The sequence below is a fragment of the Amblyomma americanum genome, chromosome 4, assembly GCF_052857255.1.
Source record: "Amblyomma americanum isolate KBUSLIRL-KWMA chromosome 4, ASM5285725v1, whole genome shotgun sequence".
In the NCBI taxonomy this organism is placed as follows: domain Eukaryota; kingdom Metazoa; phylum Arthropoda; class Arachnida; order Ixodida; family Ixodidae; genus Amblyomma; species Amblyomma americanum.
The window spans coordinates 120,154,673-120,178,074 of NC_135500.1; the positions used below are offsets into that span (position 1 = coordinate 120,154,673).

Below are 23,402 nucleotides of genomic sequence, written 5' to 3' on the forward strand. Positions count from 1 at the left end.
CGAGACGTTGTTCTTTGGCAAACAAAGCGGTGCTTGAAATTGGCAGGAACAGTGAAGGATTAGCTCGGGTAAAACGGCAACGCCTAAGAACGGATGGAGGAGACGGCGTGGATGTTTCCCGGGCCGCGTCGAAAATGATAGCGGTTTTCGGTAGAAATTCGGGCGGGCAGTGTTTTCGAGGGGCGCTTGACTTCTCTGGTGGTGTGCAGGCGTCGTTTTCGACAGCGGAGTCTTGTAGCGCTTTTCGGAACCTGATTTGCCGTGGACCACAGCCATGAGATAAGTTTTCAGGCGAAAACGTTCGTTACGCCCAAACAACATTCCGTTCATATGGACAAGCACGTCTCTCGGTCGTTAAAAGTGCGATGTTTCCTTGCTTTGTAAAAGGTTTTTTTTTATTCTTGAGACGACCAGGGAAATTGCTATGGTGAGGAGCCGACATTCCATATTTGCAGCTGCAAGGGGTTCTCTTAGTTAACGGTTTTCGGAAAGCAATGAAGCTGAGTTAGCCCCCGATTAGGTATTCATCGAAGCGGGAAAGAGACGCGACGAAGAATTTTAGTGTTCCTGTGTAGTTTTCCTACAAAGGAACACTAAGCAAGTATATTCCCCTCTCTCCGCTTTACCACTGCCAACCGAAGCCTCCGACGGACGGACGGAGGGTAGATTTTTTTCCGGCATAAAGGTTCTAATGCTGACGCATGAAAAGAACCGAGGGCGCACAGGACATGGAAGAAACTGCCCGGAGCACAGGATCTTCGCGTCTTGTGTGTGCTCTGTTCTTAGCAGCTACACAGAGCGTTAAAATTTGATAAGCATGATGCACCAACTAACCCTGTTTACAGTCTTACTGAAGTATTCACGCATATTTTCACGTAAAGTTAGAAGGCCAGAGCAAGTAATGGCTGCTAGAAGCACCCCGCGCTTGAAATGAACGCCGTGCCAACGACGAGGTTGAGCTTGAACGGTCGGCTGCTTGAACTTTCTTGTAAAAGAGCTTGAACTTTCGGCTGCCCGGCGGGCCTTTGAGTCTCGCTCCCACGTCCTCGGCTCTTCGAGCGCGGCCTGTTCCGTCTGCGTGGCGTGCCACTTCAGGCCGAGGGTCGGTCGGCCGGTTGCCTCCGTCCTGGTTGCGCTCTTAGGGAGAGGAAATGCCCGACGCTGATCCATGGAGCGTGCAGTGGCCCCGGGTCCAGCACTCGATCGATATCAATCGCAGCTCCCGCGTCTCGAGGGCTGCGATTGTTGCTGACCTCGTCCGCTGCTTTCATCTATTATTCCCGGCGTGGTCCCACTCCGCCGTGGGCGCAAACCCCTTCGCCCCCGCCCCCCCCCCCCCCCCCTCCTCCTCCGGACCCTCGGCGCTGATCAACGCCTGATTGGCCAATCGGCGCTGGGCGACACTCCGTCTTGCTTGAAGCCAAACTCTGTCTCGCGCGTTCTTCCTCTCATTCTGGCCGGATTATTTCTTATACGTTGATCTAATGATAACGTGAGCGAACGATGCCCTGTCTACCAAGAACGACCGGCACTGACCTAGACGACACCATCACGGTGAGTGCGCCTTAGAATCTCGCGAGTTTTGCCATATAAAAGCATATAAGATCATAAGAGCGGACGGACCTACCGAACAGACAACTTTTCACACGCTGCTGTGTTACCACCTTTCAGGGGTATCAGCGCCACATATAGAGGACCCCAAAAAACACTCATATGCCTCAGCCGCAACCCTTGTCCGTTGCAAGCCTTCTTCAAGTTCGTAACAATATCATTTAGCAACGTCGTATTGTTTAAATTTTAGGTTCCGCAGTTAAGCAAAATTTTCTGCTGGGCTTGTTGCTCCATAATCCTATTCGTAAACACAGGTAGCCCAAAATTGACAAGCACTGCTCTCCCGTCCATCTGCTGTTTTTTTGTCGCCTCTGTTGCGCTACGAACATTCCTAGACAGCCAAAGTGGAGCGCGCGCATGCGCTATATCGGAGGGCTCCCAATTAACTGGGACCACGTCGGCATCCATTAAGCTGAAACCAAAATCTGTTATACGTGGATGTTTTGCCATACCGCCTTCGGATTAACTGGGACCACGTCAGCGTTCATTAAGCTGAACCAAAATCTGTTATACGCGGATGTTTTACCATACCGTCTCCGGATTAACTGGGACCACGTCGGCGTCCAGTAAGATGAACCAAAATCTGCTATACACGGATGTTTTGCCATACCGTCTCCGGATTAACTGGGACCACGTCGGCGTTCATTAAGCTGAAACAAAATCTGTTATACGCGAATGTTTTGTCATACTGTCTCCGGATTAACTGGTACCACGTCGGCGTCCATTAAGCTGAACCAAAATCTGTTATACGCGGATGTTTTGCCATACCGTCTCCGGATTAACTGGGACCACGTCGGCGTCCATTAAGCTGAACCAAAATCTGTTATACGCGGATGTTTTGCCATATCGTCTCCGGATTAACTGGGACCACGTCGGCGTCCATTAAGCTGAACCGAAATCTGTTATACGCGGATGTTTTGCCATACCGTATCCATCTAAATGAGGTCGCTGCTGGGGGGATCAAGCCTACAACCTCTTTCTTAGTAGGCGAGCACTACAGACACTGTGCCGCCTCAGCGGGTCTGCTGTTCAGCACGAAATAGCGCAAAGCTAGTAAGTCCACCCGGACCGCTCCGAGTTAGCAGTGAAAATAAGACACGACCTACTGGCCGTTCTCCAGACCAACAGCGCAAGTGCTGCACAGCCTGCCCAGTATGCGAGAAGCAGACGTCGTCACAGGATGGCTGGCTCCAAAGAAGGGCGTAAAGGCTACTTGCAAGTGATTGGTCATTTGTCTCAGCTCGAGGACACGCTTCGCTGGCCTTCTTGTCTCTCTGCCTCGAAGATTCCTGTTCACGAAACCACATGTTTAAACTCGCACCAACGATCACTGATGAGTATACGTGTTCAGAGAGGTGCGTTGGTGGGAGAGTTGGTTGATATCCGATACAGGGGAATCGGCTGCTCAAATGAGACAAAAAATGGCAACGATGGTCAAGCCGTATTGTATCTCTCGTCAAAGTCTCATTTGCGCAACCCGCGTTCCAGTATTATAAAACTTCTGCGGTGTCCAATGCGTAACGATATATCGACTATCATGCGCAATAAGATCAGCTGACGCTTAAGCTCGTTTCACTTGAGTTAACGTACCTGCATTCTTTGGTAGCGATAGTTATATTACGGTAGCATTTCGAGCCTTCAGCGTGGCGGCGCCGCCACCGCCACGTGGTCACGTGGTTGGTCACGTGACCAGCCACGTGGTGCGGAGCAGCTGCTGCTGCCGGCGGCACGGCGCGCCGGCGAAACCGAGCTCCAACAGCTGTGCGCATGCGCCTTGTCAAGTGGGACGAAGATGAAGAAGGAACGCCCAGCGAAACGGAGCGGCAAAAGACTGACTTTGCATTTCAACTGAGCAAGTTCCACTCGGCCAGCTGTAGCTATCGCGTCACTCGAGGTTTAACCAAAGCTAAACCAACGCCAATTTTTTTCCTGCCTGCGATATATAACCAATTACAGACAACAAAAAAAGTTACTGTAACTTTCAGGCTCCTACTTCGCGGCATGGTCCTAAAAGAACGCCTCATTAGACAGCTGCGATGCAGTGTACGGGTAAAGAAAAGTTTTGTATGTGTTCTCAGCAGCTCTTAATTGTCCGTAATTTTATTATAGGGCCACTTGGTGAAGGCAGGTTAGCTGCAAGTTAAACACAGATTACATCTTTACCTCTTGTGGTCGACATCACAATTTTCACAACTATACCACAGCTCACCACCTTCCCCTAGATAACGAAAAGCTTGTTTGCGCTTCACATTGAACGCCTATATATGGCATTGTTCTTTTGACATCTAGGTCTTTTATATACTGTCCTACCTCCCCAGATTACTTCCATTGACGCACAAGCAGGGCCATGAAACTAAAACTGCTGGGCTTGTTGCGACAAAGCAACGACTCAGCAACGCCGTGTTCTGTTCCATCTAGTGTAACTGTCGACAGTTCGCGAATCTACAAACCTCTCTAGAGCGCATTCGAAGCAAAAACTGGCTGCACAACTGAATCCTCGCTATGAGTGGTTAGACAATGTAGAAGTTAATAGCTCTGGCTGATATCACTTTGCGGTTAGTCTATCTAGTCTCCCAGGAAAGAAAGGTTGCCCTTTTAACGACTAATGGCTGTGACGACGCAGTTAGCTGTCAAAGACTTACACTTGTAAAACTTTTAGTCATTTCAGGCCAAGAATGTGGATTGCACAAACGAAGAAAAAAAACAATGCACAACGAGTTGCGTCGACGAAGATTTCCAAATTTTTGCCCCATCGCGAGGCAAACATGTAACTGAGCAGGCAGGGCTCTTCCATCTTCAGAAAGCCAGCCATCCCGATCATTCAATCCATGGCTTCCCAAGTATCAGTGATAGTGCACTGCGGCACTACACTGATAGTCCACGGTGTTTTTCGCTTGTAGATTGCACTGCGTATTGCAAATTCTGGCGGATGAACACTTGTCAAACAATAAGAATGCTACTGAAGCGCAGAAAGTAGAATACGAAGAGCATGTGAGTTCTTTTCCGTACACTGTGTAGGATTGCTGCTTGCAGACGCATCCACCCCGATGACGCAGCAACTATGAAATTATCTTACGAGGATCGAGGATGCGCGTTTGATTCCGACAGATGCGGCGACGTTGAAAAGCAGGCATGCGCCTTTTAAATAGCGTGACTGCTATGGGTACGCTTTAGAAATGCAGATGTGGTGAAAACTAAATCGAAGCAGGGCAGCAAGGCGCTTAATTCTCATAGCTCGGACAGGCAAGAATCTGACCGGAAATTTTGCAATCACTTGTTGGTCCCGCATGGAAAAGCTAAGCGGGTTAATTCACCATGCGTTCATGAATAGGAGTGATTTGCTTAATCGTTAGTGGTATTCACACTGACGCGATCGGAATACTGGTCTTAAAGTAACAACGTCCAATGCCTATAATTCCGCCAGAGTGAATCAGTGGTTATGGTGCTCAGCTGCTGGCCGAAAAGACGCGACTGTAGCATTTTTTAGGAAGCGAAATGCTGGAGGCCCGTATACTGTGCGATGTCAGTGCACGTTAAAGAACCATAGGGGATCGAAATTATCCGGAACCCTCCACTATACAGCGTCCCTCATAGCCTGAGTCGATTAAGGATGCTATACCCCATTAAAGCCAAAAATAAAACTACCTATAATTATGCACTTTCTCAATAATGCACCTTATACCACTCCTCGATATTGTTCCCAGGAGTTCCTTTTGCCAGAGTGTTTTCCAAACATCTGTTGCAGACAAACACCTTCAAAAAACACCAAAACCGTTTTTTTTTTCAAAGCACTCCGTAAATATGTTGCAACCAAATCAAATGGAAGCATGCACTCTTAAAAGAAAGTGAAGAGGACATCAGCGAAGGAAACCACTTACTCTCCCTCGAGAAACATCGCCAACCAAAACGAAGAACGTCACATGAACAACGGCGGCCGGAATGAAATAAAGCGTTTCAAGCGTCCGCGTTTAAAACAAACGCTGTAGGAAGGGGGGGGGGGGGGGGGGGGAGTATCTTTTACTTCGCTCTGCGCACGTCATGTTTTCTTTCTCTCGGACATGTTTCGGGGGGCGCCGGTGGCAGTGGCAGCGACAAGCTTTAAATGGTCGCTAATATTCGGGGCGCGGGAATGCGTGCCAACGGACGTCCCACCCTCCCCATCTCCTCAACGTCCCCTGCGAAGCTGGTGGCGGGGCGAAGAGTTAACGAGAACCCAACCCAGCCTTCAGCTCGTCGCTTTGTTTCGAGACACCGCCTGGTGCCGGCATTTGCATGGACATTATTATTCCCGGCCTGGGAAAGGAAGGGAAGGAATGGGGAGAGGAGGAAAGGCTGCAGAGACGCCGACGACAACGCGCTCGCGTAGGAACGAGAACTGTTTTCCAACGCGCCGCGCGCCTGGCGCCTCGCACCACTCTTGCTCCGACGCCGACGCCGGGTTCATCATTCTTCGCTGATGAGGGACGACACAAAAAGCATAAGCAGCGCTCCCGCGCTGCGCATTGCGAGCACGCTCTGACACCACCGCCGAGGAGGAGCAGCTTTCTGCGCGTCCCGGTCATCAGCGTTTCGTAATTCGCACTTTCTTTTTTATACTTCCGCTTTTCTTTCACTTCGCGGAAGTACTCCGCTATGATTGCACTTCCTGTCACCTTTCGCAGAAAGACACTTATCGCTTTCTAATTATTTAATCGAGTTGGATGAGAAAGAAGAGAGAGAGTAGAAGAAAGATGGCGGCACGAAAAGTCCCTGCACACCGCACGTGACACGTGGAGGTCTGGGAGGTTCCGACCCCGCCTGTAGCGATTTGCCTTTTTCTCCCTTTTCTCTATATTATCTGCAAACCTAGACAATTACCTTTATTCGCTTCTCTCCTGCACTGCACTTAACGACGAGTATAATATCCTAGGCGATCCTTGGCTACAAAAATGGTCACCCCAAACGAGAGGCGTGAGATAAGCGACAAAAATGAAGCTCCCCGGTGTTCATTGCTTTAGTACACAGGCGACATTTAGTGCACTTCCCAGAAAGAGGCTACTGGTCACTGCTTACGGGGTTTAAATATTATTTGCGCCATCGACAGAGTCTTTCTTATTTCATCTGCCCGCTGCACTTTTCCTAACAGCCATGTGAGAACACTGTTGAACTTCTTTCTAACGGCCCGTAATGCAGCAATATTCTTAAATTACCGCGGTTACTACCATGCATGCGATGAATGACTGTAGAGCAGCAACTATGTCTTAAAGTGACGATTGCCGGCCTATAAAAGTTATTTCTACCTGAAAATTATAGAGCGCGTTTCACTGTTGTATCGCCAAATCTTCGAATCAAGACCTGCGTTGTATTTATACGCAGTACTTTCAACAGTACTGACTCGATCACACGCAATAGGCATACCAACCTGTGTTGAGTAAGCAAAGAGAGGAGTTGAAGGACGGTGATCACTGTCTAGTCAGCGTAAATGACTTCATGAGCATACGTAGAAATCACGGCAGAATGGTTCTTAGAGGGCTAGCTTAGAAACCCGTCCACGAGAGAGTTTCATCCCAACCAGCGCCCGAAAATGAATGCGTTATGAGAAATTGTAATGTTTTACGCTAACTATTTCTAGTTCTTTCACTGACATCAACCTTTAGGGAACACCGCATAACAGAAATCGAAGTGTTCGGAAGGCCGGTTCCTCTCTCATACGGCAGGAAAGTGAAAACGATGCTGGTGATCTGCTGGCACAGGTAGGGCTGTAGCGAGCTTCCGCCTTGCATGCAGGTGAGACTGGTATCTGCCTCACTTGCTAGTTCAGTAATACCCGCTCTGTTGTCTCAGTCATTATCACATGGTCTCATACCTCATGACTGGCGTGTTGCTAAAGTGATACCCATCTTGAAATCAGGCAATCGTTCTCCTCCGCTTAATTATCGCGCCATTTCGGTAACAACTACTTTCTGCAAACTTCACTAACTCGTCATTCATAGCCGAATTTTTAAGTTCCTGGAAAACAACAATCTTATTTTCAAATACCAGCACTGTTTTCGCAAGGGCTTCTCTTGTGATACACAACTCGCCGGATTCGTTCATGATTTGCACTCATCCAACGATGCTGGCGGTCTGATTGATGCCGGTTTTCTTGCATTTTCGAAAGCTTTTGATCGAGTTCCTCATCAGGCATATGCTAGTAGAACTGAAACTCCACCTACTTTAACGCCACTTCTGGGGTACCACAGGAAATCGTTCTTGGGCCCCTCCTCTTTTTAATATATATTAATGATTTACCTAACTGTGTGTCTTCTCGTGTTAGGCTATTTGCAAATGACTGAGTAATATACTGTAATGTTGTTTCTATCAGTGACCAACAATGTTTGCAAACTGACCTGGATGCAGTAACCGCATGGTGCACATTTTGGCTCATGTCACTAATGCTTCGAATGTCGCTCATAGTTCTCGCATTCTCACAACTTATTTCCTAAATAACAATTCTGTGGAACTTTCAACTACTTATAAATACATCGGAGTTCACCTGCAATCAGATATAACATGGCTTAACCACATTAATCCAACTTTAGCATCCGCCAAACACTCACTCTGCATACTAGAGCATAATCTCAGACTGGCTCCCCCACACTTGAAGAAACTTGCGTTCATCACACTCATTCATCTGAATACTGAATATGCATCAGGCATCTGGGATCCTGACCAAGCTTATCTCGTAGCTAACATGAAGTCCTTGCATAACCATGCTGCACGTTTTAGATTTCATACTAGTCACATACTACCAGCGTCACTGCCTTAAAAAATCGTGCCGAATTAGAAGACTTGTCTTACCACCGTAAACTACCACGACTAGCACTTTTCCATAAACTGCATCACCATCCATCGCTTCACCACAATTTTTTCCAATCACCATCAGCCTTCTTTCCGCGGCTCGACCGTCCGCACAAAGTTAAACGCATCGCGTGTCGTTCATCTGTATTTGCGAAGTCATTCATACCCCGCACTATCATAGAGAGGAACAATTTACCAGCGCACATAGCCATTTAATCTAACGCCTCCACATTTCTTGCTCTCATCCGCAGAGACGAGACAGACCTCTACTGATCCATTAAACTCTCCTCCTCCTCCTCCTCCTCCTCCTCCTCCTCCTCCTCCTCCTCCTCCTCCTCCTCCTCCTCCTCCTCCTCCTCCTCCTCCTCCTCCTCCTCCTCCTCCGCAGAGACATTGACATTTGAAATATTTTTTTGATTTGCTGTTTTTGCGATTACTTCTGTTCTTTTCGTGCCAGCAAGTACACTATTGTATTTTTCATTTCCGTTATGCCTTATCGTTTCTTAAAACTATAGTTTGCATTATATTGTTTTCTATCGCCTGCTTCTCTATTTGCTATCTGGTGCTTAATTATTTCTCCAGGTTATACCTAGCCTGTTCATTGTTTCTTTGCTTGTTAATGATGTTCCATATACATATTTTTGCACTGAACCCTCCCCTTCCCCCCCCCCCCCCCCCTATGTAATAACCTCGAAGGAGGGCCTTTAGGGGTATGTTCAATAAATAAATGAATAAAAACCGGATATCCGCTAGTTCCGCAAAGACCGCAAGCTATCTCCAGGACCACTACATGGATTTTTATGACCTGAAATCATGAGAAAATCTAACCAAAGCCAGCGATGTTGGTCAAAGACCTTTCAGCGAACTTTAAAAGACATTTACACACCGTGTATCGCGCTTTAGTTACTGCTACCGGAGTTGCGGGAACTCGAATGCCCATTCTCTGCAATGTTCCGGGAAAACTTGCCTGAAAATACCTCTAACCGTACCGTAGTATCGGTGATCTTAACATCAACACGGGTCCCGCATTGCTTCGCGCACGATGCTGAATACGCCACTACACGCACCTCCTCCAGGCTGTTGAATCCAAGGTGCACGTAAGGCGGGGGAAAATTTTACACTCGGCATTAATAAAGATAATAATCGTGCTTAATATTTCAAATCATTATTCTGATTGCTATTGCAAGAGAATAAAACATTTGTCCATCATCAAGATATTGCTTCACTTAAGCCCTTGAAAGTAATATTTGCCGTACATGTGACGCACCGTGTTTGCCGAAATAAGCAGGCAACTGGGCTCTTTTCTTAGCAGTGTAATGAAGCACTTACGGAGCATCCGAGGATGAAGAGGTTTTGAAAGGTGATGACAAGGGTTCGCCTTACCTTTCACAGGTTTAGAGCTTTAGGAGCAGCTAAGTTCCCCGCTATGTAGTGGGGAACCCCATTGCTTTCTTACTTTTGGCAAAGACGATGCATTCTGTATTCAGCCAGATTCGCGACCTTGCTAGAAGCCCACTCGTTCAACTGAGGAGGTATTTTTTCGGTGTAAAGGTTCAACCGATCGGCCGGGCCCTTTAAATAGGACAGGGCTGCCACATCGTACTCTGCAACACATCGTTTCCCCGCGGGGGGCCGGTCACGACAGAAGAAGGCTTCCCAGCTTCTTCCTAGATATTTACATGCCACTAAACCCGACTGTAAACAGTGACGGCATCCGCTAAACAGTCTTGTGAGTGCGTATGCGACTGATGGAAGAGTACTGAGAGGTCACAGAAATGTTCCACAAATGGTTAGCCTTGCTTCATTTATTGTCTCCACGATGGTGCAATTAATGACAATAATGCGCATGTCTAGTTCAGTTCCTAGCCTATAACAGCCCCAACACCGACACCGAAGTTTGGGTTAGTAATTGTGAGCATATGTGGCACCAGCGCATAACTCTCGAAATCTATTTTTTCCTTTTCCTACATCACAGGTTTCATGCCACTAAGTGCTATTCCTAATTCACCGCCGAAAGGTCCAATTGTATGCTCAATACGGGCAATAAGCGTTTGCCTTTTGTTCGTGCTTAAGTCCCTAGATAAACTTTGCTAAGTAGCTAAAACGTTTGCGGCGCCGTCGACGTACACTTTTGGATAGCGCCCACTTCGGGTTTGGTATCTGCTTCCGCCTGCCATGTTCTTTGTAACCGGTCCAGCTCAAAGCCACTTAGTCGTTTCGAGTACTTATGTTCTCATATTTTATGCTTGTTATGCCGTAAAGTGTTACCCGCCGAAAACTTTGCTTGTTGTCATCGACTTATGAGTGTCCAGTGTGTCTAAAAGGGCCACCTTATTTGGAAATTTCCGCACGAACTACCTCACAGCAAGCGACTAAGCGATCAGGTGTTAGGCCTATTTCACCCTGAGGGAAGGTGTGGTGTCTTGTGTGAGTGGTTATAAAAGCAAAGAAACGAAGTGGAATACGTGCTCTGGTGCATTACCCGCCTCTTTGGTAAGCACTGAAGTACTTCGCCTTCCAGGCAAGCAATATTCGTGAAGTATAAGAACTTGCTAGTAAAAGGAGACAGCCTGCCCGCACTGGCGTTTGCCCACTGGCCTCGGCTGTCGTCGGCCGCCTAACTCAGCCAGAGTGCTCGAAACAAAGTTTGTCGACGAATTACCGGTATGTGAATTGCCTTCCCGTTTAGTGTATCTGAGTTGTGTAGTGCCTGCGGCTTCAAAATCACATTACGATATCTTCCTTTTTGAGCAGGGTTTTATCTTCTGAATCTTTAGGACACATGCTAGGGGGTTCTTTATTCTACCGGTTATCTGCCATGTCGCTGCATTGTTTCAGTGAGGAACTTGCAACTTTTTTTTGCGCGCATGTTTTTCGTTCTGTGTTCTTTCGTCTACGTTTCTAATTCGCGCTGCAGCTAGTTCTATTAGGAAATGAAAGTGGTTAAAGGCTTTAACTGCATCACACGAGATAGTAATGTCGCACACTACGCTCTTCTATGCTTTGACACAAAAACGGGTCTCACATTTCTTGAGGCAGCTAATCTTTTTATGAGAACCTTTGACTTGTTTGCATAATCTATAGCAAGCTTAATTGTTGCGCAACGTGGTGCTGCCGTGCGCCTTGTTTCGAGACGATGACCCTAAACGGCCAGCCATCGTTTCATGTCTTCGCTGGCTCAGGTCACGGCTGTGGAAGAGGCCAGTTTTGTCAAACCATTTTACTCGCACAACTTGAGAGCGTTCTTTTTTAAGTTCGCTGGTCATTACTATTTAAAGATCTGACAGTTGTCAGAGGTTTTTTGGTTCCGCTCTGTGATGTTTTCACCTTTGTTGCTTTTTTCTGTTTTCTACGCTCACTATTTATTGCTTGGCTTCCAATAAACCTCCAGTTTGTAGTAGAACTCGCGTACGCTCTTCTCTCCTCCCGTTTTCAGTGCTAACGTCTGCAAGGCATACAGTCTGCGAGGCTACAAACGCCCACGACTTACTCGCTTCCCCAGCCGCGCGAGGCGACATGCAATTCAGGAGCGCTTTCTGCAGCTACTGAGTTTAAAATAGCGTGTACAGCAGTACACAGGGAATGCACCAAGCAAGAAACAGTCCGGGAAATCTGCCGCCGCACTGTGTGCACTTTCGTCGCCCTTATAACCGTCTGCGCCAAAACACGTGAATGAAACTTGGATCTCTCTAGTGGCATGTTCTGCTTCTTGTCTGCAGCTTGCTCATTTACTGTAGTCCTAACTGTACCCGACGGCAAAGCGGAGACTCCGCAAGGTCTCCCAACACACCGTTGGTATGCATGCCGCCGCACCGTCCGAGCGCGTTAGGAAGAACATGGCGGACGACGCAGGAACTTGTCGCTACATAGCAATGCTAACCTAGGCACTTTAGTTCGTGCTAGGGCGAAGCGAAGGGCACTTTGTGACAGTGCTAGTGCTTGATTACAAACAAGGCACCAGTTTTAGACCTGCAAATGCAGAGACCCCAATCCTCCACTTCCCCTGAAGCTTTACACCTCTGCTGGTTAGATGGCCTGGTGTGCCCAACTGACGATAACATAACCGCAACGTGATAGCAATGAATAAATAATGGCACCCATGTTCTACAATTCTGCAGAAACGCGTAATCACTATCCTCTCAAGAAAAGACATGCATTAACATCCGCTACCTCCATCTGAAGCAGCATTTCCTGGCACATAGAAAAGCGTCTTATGACAGCGGCGACCATTATGTCATATTCTTCCTATATCGTCACCATTAATACAAAGTCCAAGAACATTACAAGCTTGGCAGTCTGTTTTAGATGTCGCAGATGTCAGGCCGGCAATCTAAACTGACGCAACTACTAAAGCTTCATGGGCCAGGAAAAATTGCACTTTTTAGTAACGTGTGTGGCTTCAGTCTGTAATCTTCGGGAACTATCGCCATTCTGCTAAACTCACTGGAAGAATGTTGCACATCGCTTGATGCTGGGCTGAATTTAACACTGACGACAGCATTTATAATTTCATAGATGCATTAAGTGAAGGTATTATGAAGCTGTAATTTCAGACTGATAGCACAGCATTGTACCTGTCGCCTGTGTTTAAAGCACCGCGAACCTTCCCAGCATTACTTGCGAGCGGCCAGGCCTAGTCAGTGCTCTGACAAAGTATGCAAAACGCTTCCCATACCCACCCAGATAGAGGGGAGCCGTTACCACAGCTTCATTGCTGCTTCATTGATCCCATTTCATTCGCATAAACTATGAAGCGCTAGCATGTGAACAGTGACGCGAACGACGACATCATACCACGTTTACGGTCCTCAGTGACAGCAGCAACGCGTTCTCTTGACTGAGTTCCACGCAGTATTACTGCATCGCTGCAGATTGTATTCGTTTCGTTGTAAGATAAAACACAGGACAAGCACGTAGAGCTAAGCTCGGTTCTGCACTTTAAAACCACAGTACAAAGTGCATGCTTTGTTAGGCGTCGTGCCAACGTTTTCAAACTATTCCAAGATGGATTGACGCGGCTTAAATTTCAAGAAAAGAACATTGCAGTTTTAGATATTTTAGGAATTCTCGCGATGGGAAGGCAGTGCTAGCACAACGGCGATATCTGATTTAAGTTTTTATTTGTTTTTTGCTCATTTGCTCCCATCCAGGATTTTTTAAGCCTCAACGCTGTATTCAGATTCAGAAAAAATCGCAGTTCTGCCTCAATTCTAACACTTGAAAACAATGCGTCCTATCTAATTTTTGTCATTAAACATGTTTAAGTTCTTACCCCATTTTTGCTTACACTTGCAGTTAAACTCGTTTCGGAAAGAACAAACTAATCCTGTCAGTTATTTTCCAAAAGGCACTAGCCCTGCTTTTCATGTTTTAATGTCTCTTTGATGTTACGGCACGCAGCCGTTTGTAGAGTACGCTGCGATGAGTTTCGGTGCCTTTGCTAAGCAATTTTCTTCGTTCGGCTTATCTTCCCACTCCTAGATCGCCTGAATTTATTTCAAGACGGCGTTCTTTGCTAGCCATAATTACGGATAAATTCTCATTTGCATATAGATCATAATTTTTATTTAGTTCCTTCTTAATGGAAGCACGGGGACCTCCAAGTCGTTAAGCTAGCTGTTTTGAAGCAAGCTTTCTTTATTCAGTTCCTTAACCCTATGATTATGTCTAGACTGAAAGAGTTGTTTTCTTTTCTACGTGTTTTAGGTGCAGCATTTATAAAGGCTGAGACACGCTACACTTTTCTATCCAGCCTATTAATTTAGAATTCAAGAGTATAATGCAGCATTTTATATCCAGAACAACGGATCTTAGCGAAAAAAATTTTACCGAAGGGCAAAATTGATCTCAACGAAATTGATCATTAGGCCTGACCAGTTTTTCTAACAGCGATGCTTATGTAAAACACTGAAGAAGTGATAAAGAACAACAAAATTCTAAATTATAAACTAATGTGTATAAACAGCAATTTTCTGGAACAATTTTTTTTCGCATTTATGCATTTTGCAAACAACAAGTTTCGTTTAGTTACAAGTAGCTGCTAATTCAGTAGTTGTTTAAGTTTGGTATTCTTTTTTCAATTAAATGAATGGCCCCCACAACTGCGTCCTAGAAATTTCGAATGGGCTATTTTTCTTTTCAGAATTGACAACTCGGGACATGAGTTGCCACAGTTATGTACACGTAAAGAAAATTTACTGGAGATCGTTTTCATTTTAAACCCTGCATAAATGTGTTCAAAGCTAGCAATAGCTTCGTAGCTACGACATCGATAGTTTTTTTTTAATCGGCTAGCGCACGAGAATATATGCCATTATATTGCTCTTGGATGCGAACAGTATTAGTTTAGGCATTTGACTACTCTGATATTAAAGAAAAATAATGGCCTAGCTGCATACTCACATTTAATCTGTGAGAGCCACGTTCTTTATTTACATGCTAGATGTATTCAAGGCTCTGCGAAAATGCCAGAGAAGCTTTGTCGTTGCCCGACGCAAAGCTTGCCAGGAGACAACGTGATTAAAAAATGAATGTCATTGATTACATTCGCACCAACAACTCTGTGTTTTCTTACTTCTCGAAAAAAATAAAAAAATACAATCTCGAGCGCATTTAATCCTTGATATCCTAACGGCCACATATGCGGCCGGAAAATTTCTCTAAATTATTTATCACATTTATCAGAAGTGAAGCGTGAAATCAAGTTTATTTAGCTATCATGTTAGCAGCTACGGGGCAGCAATATTTAGATGTTATTTCACAGAATCACTCCCGCTATATATATTGTTACTAACCTGTTCATACATTGAGGCCCACATACCGGGTGTTGCAGGGAAAGCTTTAAGCAATTATCAATAGTAGAATTTTTGAGGTAAAAATATGGCTTTTGCGGCACGGTACTGCAGCGTTGGCGCACAGTAGGAAACAATCATCTTAACTAGTAAGCTGGTTAACTAATTTCTAATAATTAACTTTTTAACTATTAGAGTTAGGCGCCTGGTTGCAATTAAATATCTGTAGCTTTAGAAGCCGCCATACCTGTTTTTAGAATTTTGAAAACGCGATTACCCTTGCCGCTGTGGCTCGAAAAAATTTGGCTTTTTCGTCTAGTTACGTGCACTGGAGGTGTTGCTTTGCCTGCATGCTTTCGAAAGCGCACGTATTTTCGCACGATGCTGCCAGATATTTTCGAGCCACAGCGGTGAGGGTAATCACGTTTCGAAAGCCTAAAAACTGATATGACGCTTACTAACGACCGGCTACAAATCTCTAATTGCAACCAGGCGCCTAACTAGAGAAGTTAAAAAGGTAATTTTTGAAAATTAGTTAACCACCTTACTAGTTAGAATGATTCACCGCTTTTCTGGTATCCACCAAGCCTGGCAATACCATACCGCCAAGGCCAATTTTTACTTCACAATTGTTATTTTTGAAAATTACTTAAAGACTTTCCTGTAACACCCGGTATACGCGGGCGTTGGTATACTAATGGTCAATGTGCAATTCCATGAACTATGTGATACAAGAGAAAATCCCGTCATACGTAGGGACTGCATAGATTTTTGAGATCAACTTCTGCCTCCGAAACAACTTGTGGCCTGTGTGAAGAATAGCGCGTGCTGACGGACGAATACGAAGGGACACTCACTCGTGAAGCAGAGGAAGCACAGTCCGAGAGCGACGTGCCCAAGTTCCCAGGTGGCCTTCATCTATCAGGGGGCGGTGCCGGTGTCCCGCGCAGAGTAGGGGGGTGTGTGCTCCCTCCTCTCGCAGCAGCGGGAACGTGCCTTCAGTCCTGTTCCTTTTCAGGCGCCCCGGAACCCAGCCACGAAGAACCGCCGCCACATGTCTGGCCGGCCACACGCTAACGACGGCGACAAGCACAGGAGGTAGTTGCGCCGAGAACGAAGCGATCACGGGGAAACATTCCAGCGCTGCCCGTGCTCTTGTCTTTCCCGTGGAGCAAGACTACATCTTAATCGCCATGATACCGGGCCGACTTTGGACCCTTCCTCAACCGATAAGAAAAAAAAAACACTTGGCTCAACTTTGATGTAAAGCCAACGACGTCCAAATCACGGGAGGTGTGTCCACAACGCTCAGCCCAGCAGCCGGCCGCTGTAGGCGAAATAAGACGACGGGGCTAAAAATTAGAGCGCCGCAGCTGCTGATAAGACGGCTAAGTGGCGCGCGCAACTGTGCGGGCCAGGCGCGAGCGAGGCGCGCGCTCCTCTAGACGTCGACGCGCCGGCGCCTCCGGTGGACTGTCCCGCGCGGGACCCCCGGGCTCCTTCAAATACGAAGTCGGGAAGAAAACGGGGAAAAAGGGAGGAAAAGAAAGGGGGAGGGAAGCGAGGGCCCGGACCCCCGCCAAGAAGGTGAGGGAGCGCGAGCGCGGGGAGGGAGATAATTCTGACGGAAGCGGAAAGGTACTTTTCCCTCCGCCCCCGAAGCACCCCGCCACGTTTCTCCCATCGTCCTCCTTTCCAAGCGCGACTCTGTGGCGCCGCGTTGCGCCGCCGGCGCCAACCTCCGGAGGCTGGAGAGCCGGGAAACGCGGCGCGGTAGGTTCCCGATTCGGGAAAAAAACGGCAGCAGAGAGAGGAGAGCTCTTTTCCCGCTTTCCACTCCGGCCTGTTTCAGCACCGCAAACTCGACGTAGACAGTAAAAAGTAAATTTCGAAAGGTTGAAGTGCGGGTGAAAGAGAGAGAGCGAAGTGCTCGAAGTCGAGAGGGCGTGTGTTTCAAGAGCGTTGCCCCGATTCCTCGCTTATGATTAGACGTCCTCATGCTAGCGTTTCTCTTTTCCTATCTTCCTTTCTCTTTTCCTATCTTCCTTTCTCTCTCTTTCTTTGCTCTTTTTCCGTTCGGGTTCACCATCTGTCTTCCCAGGCAGGCAGGAGGTTTCTCGAGATTTCATCCGTCGATAGCACAAGCAGGGCGAAGTGCAACGTTTACGACGTCAAACGTATGCTTCATTGATTTATACATTGATACGCGGCGCGGGCTCTATACGAAACACGACGGGAGCGGAAAAAACGGCAGGCGAGAAGGAGGCGACACTTTTCTTCTCTCTTTTCCTTCGGAACTAGCTTGATCTAGCACCCTCTGCCATGAGAGAACGAGGAGTGCCAGCAGCCACGATGCCTCACCTCCTCGCCTTTTCTTGCGTCCGCCGCGTCGTCGTCCCGACTGTGGATCTACAGCGCTGTCGGGCGCGATCCAGAAATGCTCCCGGGAGCTTCAAGCTGCCCCTTTTCCCTTCTGGCTGCCTTTTTCTTTCCCTCCGGTGTTGTTCTTCAGCCATGGCTTCCCGAGTGCTGATCGCAGTGGCCCCTCTTGCCCCTGAGCTATAAAAATTCACGCTCCCTTCGGTAGGAACGCAGTGAATGCAAAGTCGTCGACAGCGTTTTTCCCCGCTTCGTTTTACGATCGTGCATATATAGCAAAGTGTCTCGTCGCAGGTCGCTCCCCATATAACTATCACAAGCCTTTGGCTTCCCTTTGCCATTCAGGCGTGATATGTTTATTTTTTTGGCGCAGGCTTTGCACGTTGTTCGGCTGGCGATGGCACCTTGACTGCCGCCATAAATGCTGAAGCAGTGCATCAGAAGGAAAACTGGCATGAGGGGATACTTTCGCGCTAATTTCATCGACTGGACGGAGCTCCATAATAGTGGGTGGCCATGAAGACATCATCTCAATATATGAATCAGTGAGTAATATTTAAGTAGGGCTGGCGCGAAGCTCATGAGAGAGGAGGTGTAGGGACAGGGGGATTTCATCTGATGGTCAGAGCCTGCCTCACGTGAAAATTTTCACAAATAGAGCAGCGTGAGTCGGACCCGAGCGTCGTTAGTCGTTAGTGGCGTGTGTCTTTAGATGACTTTTGCCGACGTCGAGGTAGCCAGGGTATTTCCACTCTATCGTTGGTGGCTATCCATGTCATATATTGTGCAGGTTATTCCTGCTACATGCTCTTCGGCGCATATTTGCATGTTGGCGATGTTGGTCTCCAGGTCGTCAATCTCGTACGCGGTTAGCTCGTGGTGAGTCATTTCGTTACAGACTGCCATTTGGCATGCATCTGTAACCAGCAGCAGTCGCCCCACTCCTTGTACCTGTGTCATCAGGCGGCGCAATCCGCCTGCTCACACGGACGCTCTTTCCTTGCCCGTCCCTCCTTCTCCAGCTCCACTGGTTGAAAACCCCCAGAACATACCTAGAATCCGCAGATGATAGCGACAGATTGCGGCAGCTGTCAAGCACACAATTAACACTTCGCAGGCGCGGATGGCGCCTGCGTCTCCTACGTGTTGCTACGTGCGTTTGTTTTGAATCTCGGGCAGACAAATTTTAACGCTCCCCAGAAGGCAAGGAGGACCATAATGGCCGGCGCCAGGCGCGGGCGGATGCCCTGCACCGCCACTATGGCTCAAAGAAACGTCTTCTACGTCGACATCGCGTGCCCCTACCACTCCAGGGGGGAATGGCACACGGCTGCAGTCATACACGAGGGAAAACAGGTGGACGGCCTCTCGTTCAGAGCGCCCAGCTCAACTCATGCGGAAGAGGTAGCGATCGCCCTCGCAGCCTCCCATCCCGACTCTAAATGAATCCTCACAGACTCACACGGAGCTTGTCGTAACTTTGAGTTCGGTTGAATCACTCCACTTCCTCACCAAATTCTTCACCAGAGTACTCGCGACTGCGATCCAACTCATCGCTCAACCATATGGGTCCCCGGCCACCAAGGCATGCCAGGTAACGAAGCCGCCCATGAGGCAGCCCGCGCACTTACTTACCGGGCACTAGACGTTTCTTGGGCGGACCTTAACCCAGATCACAACCCTCTTCTTTCTTTTAAAGACATTACTGAGCACTATCGTGCCAAACACCGGCGCTACCCGGTTCCTATGAAGGGACTGGGTAAAGCTGGCGAATGAACTCTCCTTAGGCTCTTTACAAACACTCTGCTGTGCCCGGCGGTTCTCAAGCCCTTTGGCTCTTCTTTTGACGGCCGCTGCTCATTCTGTGGGGAGGTAGCCGATACCTTTCACATGGTTTGGGCATGCAGGCAAAATCCTTCTCTCCTCCCCATCACCCCTTACCCTACCCGAGAGGACTGGGAGGCGGCTCTGTTCGGCTGCCAGGAACTATCGGCCCAAGAGGCCCTGGTTCGGCGGACCTGCGCAGCGGTCAGGACCAAACGGGGTCCTGGAATGAGGGACTCCGCCTTCTATTGTAAGGGGCGAGACCCACTAGGGGCCTCTCCCCGAGCACCTCTTTGTACATATAGATTAATAAATGCTTTTCGCCGCCACCACCACCCAGAAGGCGCCACGCCTTGTAGAAAAGGCGGATTAGCTGGTAGAACTTTCGTCCCAGTTTTTGGAATGTAGACTGGAAACTTCAGCGTGTTCATGAAGTATAATCCTGACCGGGTGACCCGCACTCTCCAAAATACTGAGCAACGATCCATCATCGGCTTAACGCTGCAATCTAGACCCCTAATTACGAATAGAATTGGAGATAAACTTAGTAGTGATCAAGCCTTGAACCACTGAAGACGTGTGAACGTTTACTGTTGCAGAACAAGAATACGCTTGGATTTTTTCGAGGAAGACTTGAAAATGCAACGTGTGAAAAAGCACAGAATACAGCACAGTCCGTACAGCGAAGACCACCGAGCGGCGGTGGGTGTCGGAAGGCGAACGTCCGAACGTCGGCTGAAGATCGCTTGTACTTCTGCATCCACGCGTTACGCGTTAGAGACACGCGTTAGATATCGGCGCAGAACGAAGATGAGGAATGCACCGCGTCGATATATCTCGATGCAATCTTTTTTGTAAGGCCAACAACAACCTCTCACTTCACGTTCACTACCACGCGGGATTCACATTGGCTTTGCGAGTGTAGTTGCAGGCCACCATGTGCAACCCACGGAGACCTCAAGCGGTGAGCGGCAGTAAAAGTCACCTGCCAAGGTCTTGATTTATGATCTCTCGGAGTGCCTCCACGTGTTCTTCAGACACGTGCCGGAATCAGGCAACAGTCACCTGACCAAAGGTCTTGCTTTACGATCTCTCGGAGTGCCTCCACGTGTTCTTCAGCCACGTGCCGGAGTCAGGCAACAGTCACCAGCCCAAAGGTCTTGCTTTACGATCTCTCTGAGTGCCTCCACGCGTTCTTCAGCCACGTGCCGGAATCAGGCAACAGTCACCTGCCCAAAGGTCTTGCTTTACGATCTTTCGGAGTGCCTCCACGTGTTCTTCAGCCACGTGCCGGAATCAGGCAACAGTCACCTGGCCAAAGAATTTCTTTACGATCTATCGGAGTACCTCAACGTGTGCTTCAGCCACGTACCGGGATACGACAAAAGGGTGTAAGGGCCATGGCGATTCTCAGCGCGTGTGTGCTTGGACGTGTGCATTATATACGTCTTGATCAACGTTCTTGCTGCACGTGTTAGGGCACTTTTTGTATATTTGATTTGATATTTTGATGCGCGTATGCGTGAGGGGTGCTTTTGTCTCGAACTCCGCACATATTTCTTCGTATTGTGATTTATCACCTAATTTCGTCATTCTCTACCTCTTTGTGTCCTTTCCCCTTTCCTTACAGAAATGTGGAGTAAAATTTAAAAACATGTTCCTAATGCTGGTCACTCCACTTTTCCTGCAATTCATGTCTTATCTCTTTCTCTGTATCTGTTGATTAATGTACACAGCATCAACTCGGTAGGCCTCGTACCAGCCTGCAATCGTAACGTCATATGTTCCAAATCCAAGAGAGAGCGCGAATAGAGAGCGCGAAACTGTGCGAGAGCCCTCTTATGCTACATATGGCACCAAGACTGCCAGAACCAAGACCCAGTTTCCGCCTTCGCCGTTAGATGACGTTACACGTCACACTCGCGGTAATACAGGACGTGCTACGTCCGCCGCTAGGGTGGCGCTGGTGAACACTCTCGAGATACGCTTACACCCAATGAACATAAATACCCATGAGAGCAGCAGATTGGAGAGCCGTATATATATATATATATATATATATATATATATATATATATATATATATATATATATATATATATATATATATATATATATATATATATATATATATATATATATATATAGCAGCAAACATGCACAGTGCTTCCTAGATCACGTTGTAATGAGCAAGCACGGTGCAATGACGCACTTAGAGAATAAGTAGGGCCCGCTGCCAAATTTCGTAATTAACATTCTAAGCATGCATCAATTATTTAAAAAAAACCTTGTTAAAAGGTAGAGCAGCATTCAATACATAATTCCATTCACCGCTCTTGGTCAATGCAAGCAATATCGCATGTCTTTTTGACTAGTGGAGTGTACCAAGTCAGTGCAGTGCTGATTAGTTATTCCGAACGCGAAGTAATAATAATACCCAAAATAGGCATCCTGGAATCACAAAAAAAAATTATTCGCAGTTCAGATACCTGCACACTCCCACGTGATGAATGACGGAGTGTACCGGGGTTGATTTTAGCTTGTTGTGTGCGTTGATTGCCCTTTTCATTTAATTTACTCCAAGCATTCCCGTCATTGCGAGTTTGATGCACAACTTTGCACGCGGCACTCACCACGCATACAGCAAAGAGTGGAAGTAATTTGGTCCACTTTTCTGGTAACGGAATAAATATTCCCAGAGGAACACGTGTTGTGGGTCGGACAGTAACAGTTAACATTTTATATGCGCCAGCTGCGACGAATTGCATTATGAATCGGTTTGTCATTTTTGTTTCTGCAAGGCTGTTCAATGCGTTCTGCAGTGCGCCACGTAGCTTGAGAACCTTGCCTCTAATCTGAATAATAATACCATTATCGTGAAACGCTCGTCAGAAACGGCTTGAAAGAAGATTTTGCACAAATAAACAAGTAAGCAAGAGCTCACATGTCGCTCACCTCAAAACCTAAATAGAGCAAAAAGAACTTAGGTGTTGAAGAAATATGCCTTGCTAAGCAGGTCACCCCTAGCGGCACCCTTGTTTCCTTGTTGTACCATTTTGAAGCTGCTATAGTGAGGCCCCACGTGCGTGAAGCGATGTATGGCTAAACATATAAAGTAAAGCGAGAAACTCAGAAAATGACACGTAAAATATTTTTTTCTTTTTCAAAGCAATTTGCATCGCTTAGGCATGCAAGAAAAAAGAGGCTCATTTTGACGAGACGACTAAGAAGCCTTCGTAACTTTCGTAATTCTGCCAGTCTAAAAGTGGCCGGCGCGAGCGTAACAAACAAAACACTTGAATCGACATTTGTGTCGCAGCAACTGTGGTGTCTGAACGATTGTTATTCGTAAATTACGACGCAGCACGGTTTCGATAGTAGTTAAAAGCACGTGTACGCGATTAATTTATTAATGAGATCAGGTTAGAACAATGTACTCCTAGACCACGAGGCGAAAAATTCAATTTTTAGCTCCGATGGCAGCGTTTCAGGACAAGTGTGCAGCCCAAGAACCTTGCGTAACCAAGAGGTCCTTGTCCGCAACTTCGACTCGTTTAAAAGCGATGTTGATGAGCTTCCTCAACATCGCGCCGTAGATTCTGAGAACAAGTTAATGTTGTATGTTGCTTCCCCTTGTCGCTTGAAAGAAAATTGTATTTTCGTGCTGTTTGCGCTCACCACGCAGACTCAGTGTCAGCAGCTGCGGAAAGATGAGCTCGCAAAAGGCAGCGCCCCATAAAGTGTGTGAAATGAAGATGACAGTCACAGTGCGCCCATCTGCAGAATCTGAAGTTCTTTGTGCCGTAATTGGAAGCTGACGTGAAGACAAGATGCGGAAATGCTTACGAAGGGTGACGAATTTGCACCTTTAGAGGTGCAAAGTTTATTTTTTTAGGACGTGACACTCTGAAAACGAGACAAATTCTGGCGAGTTCACAACGTATCAGTTTTTTTCCCACAAATAGCACCACGCGAGGC

The 23,402-nt window shown here is 47.3% G+C and overlaps 1 protein-coding gene across 2 annotated transcripts in view; it reads right to left on the reverse strand.

The window, feature by feature from the left end:
• LOC144128289 (putative carbonic anhydrase-like protein 2) overlaps nt 1-16,701 on the reverse strand; it is a 196,747-nt gene extending 180,046 nt beyond the window's left edge. For both annotated transcript variants that reach the window (XR_013313769.1, XM_077661591.1), the window contains exon 1: nt 16,079-16,701. Coding sequence is in view for 1 of the 2 variants with exons in the window: in XM_077661591.1 (XP_077517717.1) it covers nt 16,079-16,139 (61 nt within the window). In the remaining variant the exon portion in view is untranslated. The remainder of the gene's footprint in view (nt 1-16,078) is intronic.
• Between the last annotated feature and the right edge of the window lie 6,701 nt (nt 16,702-23,402).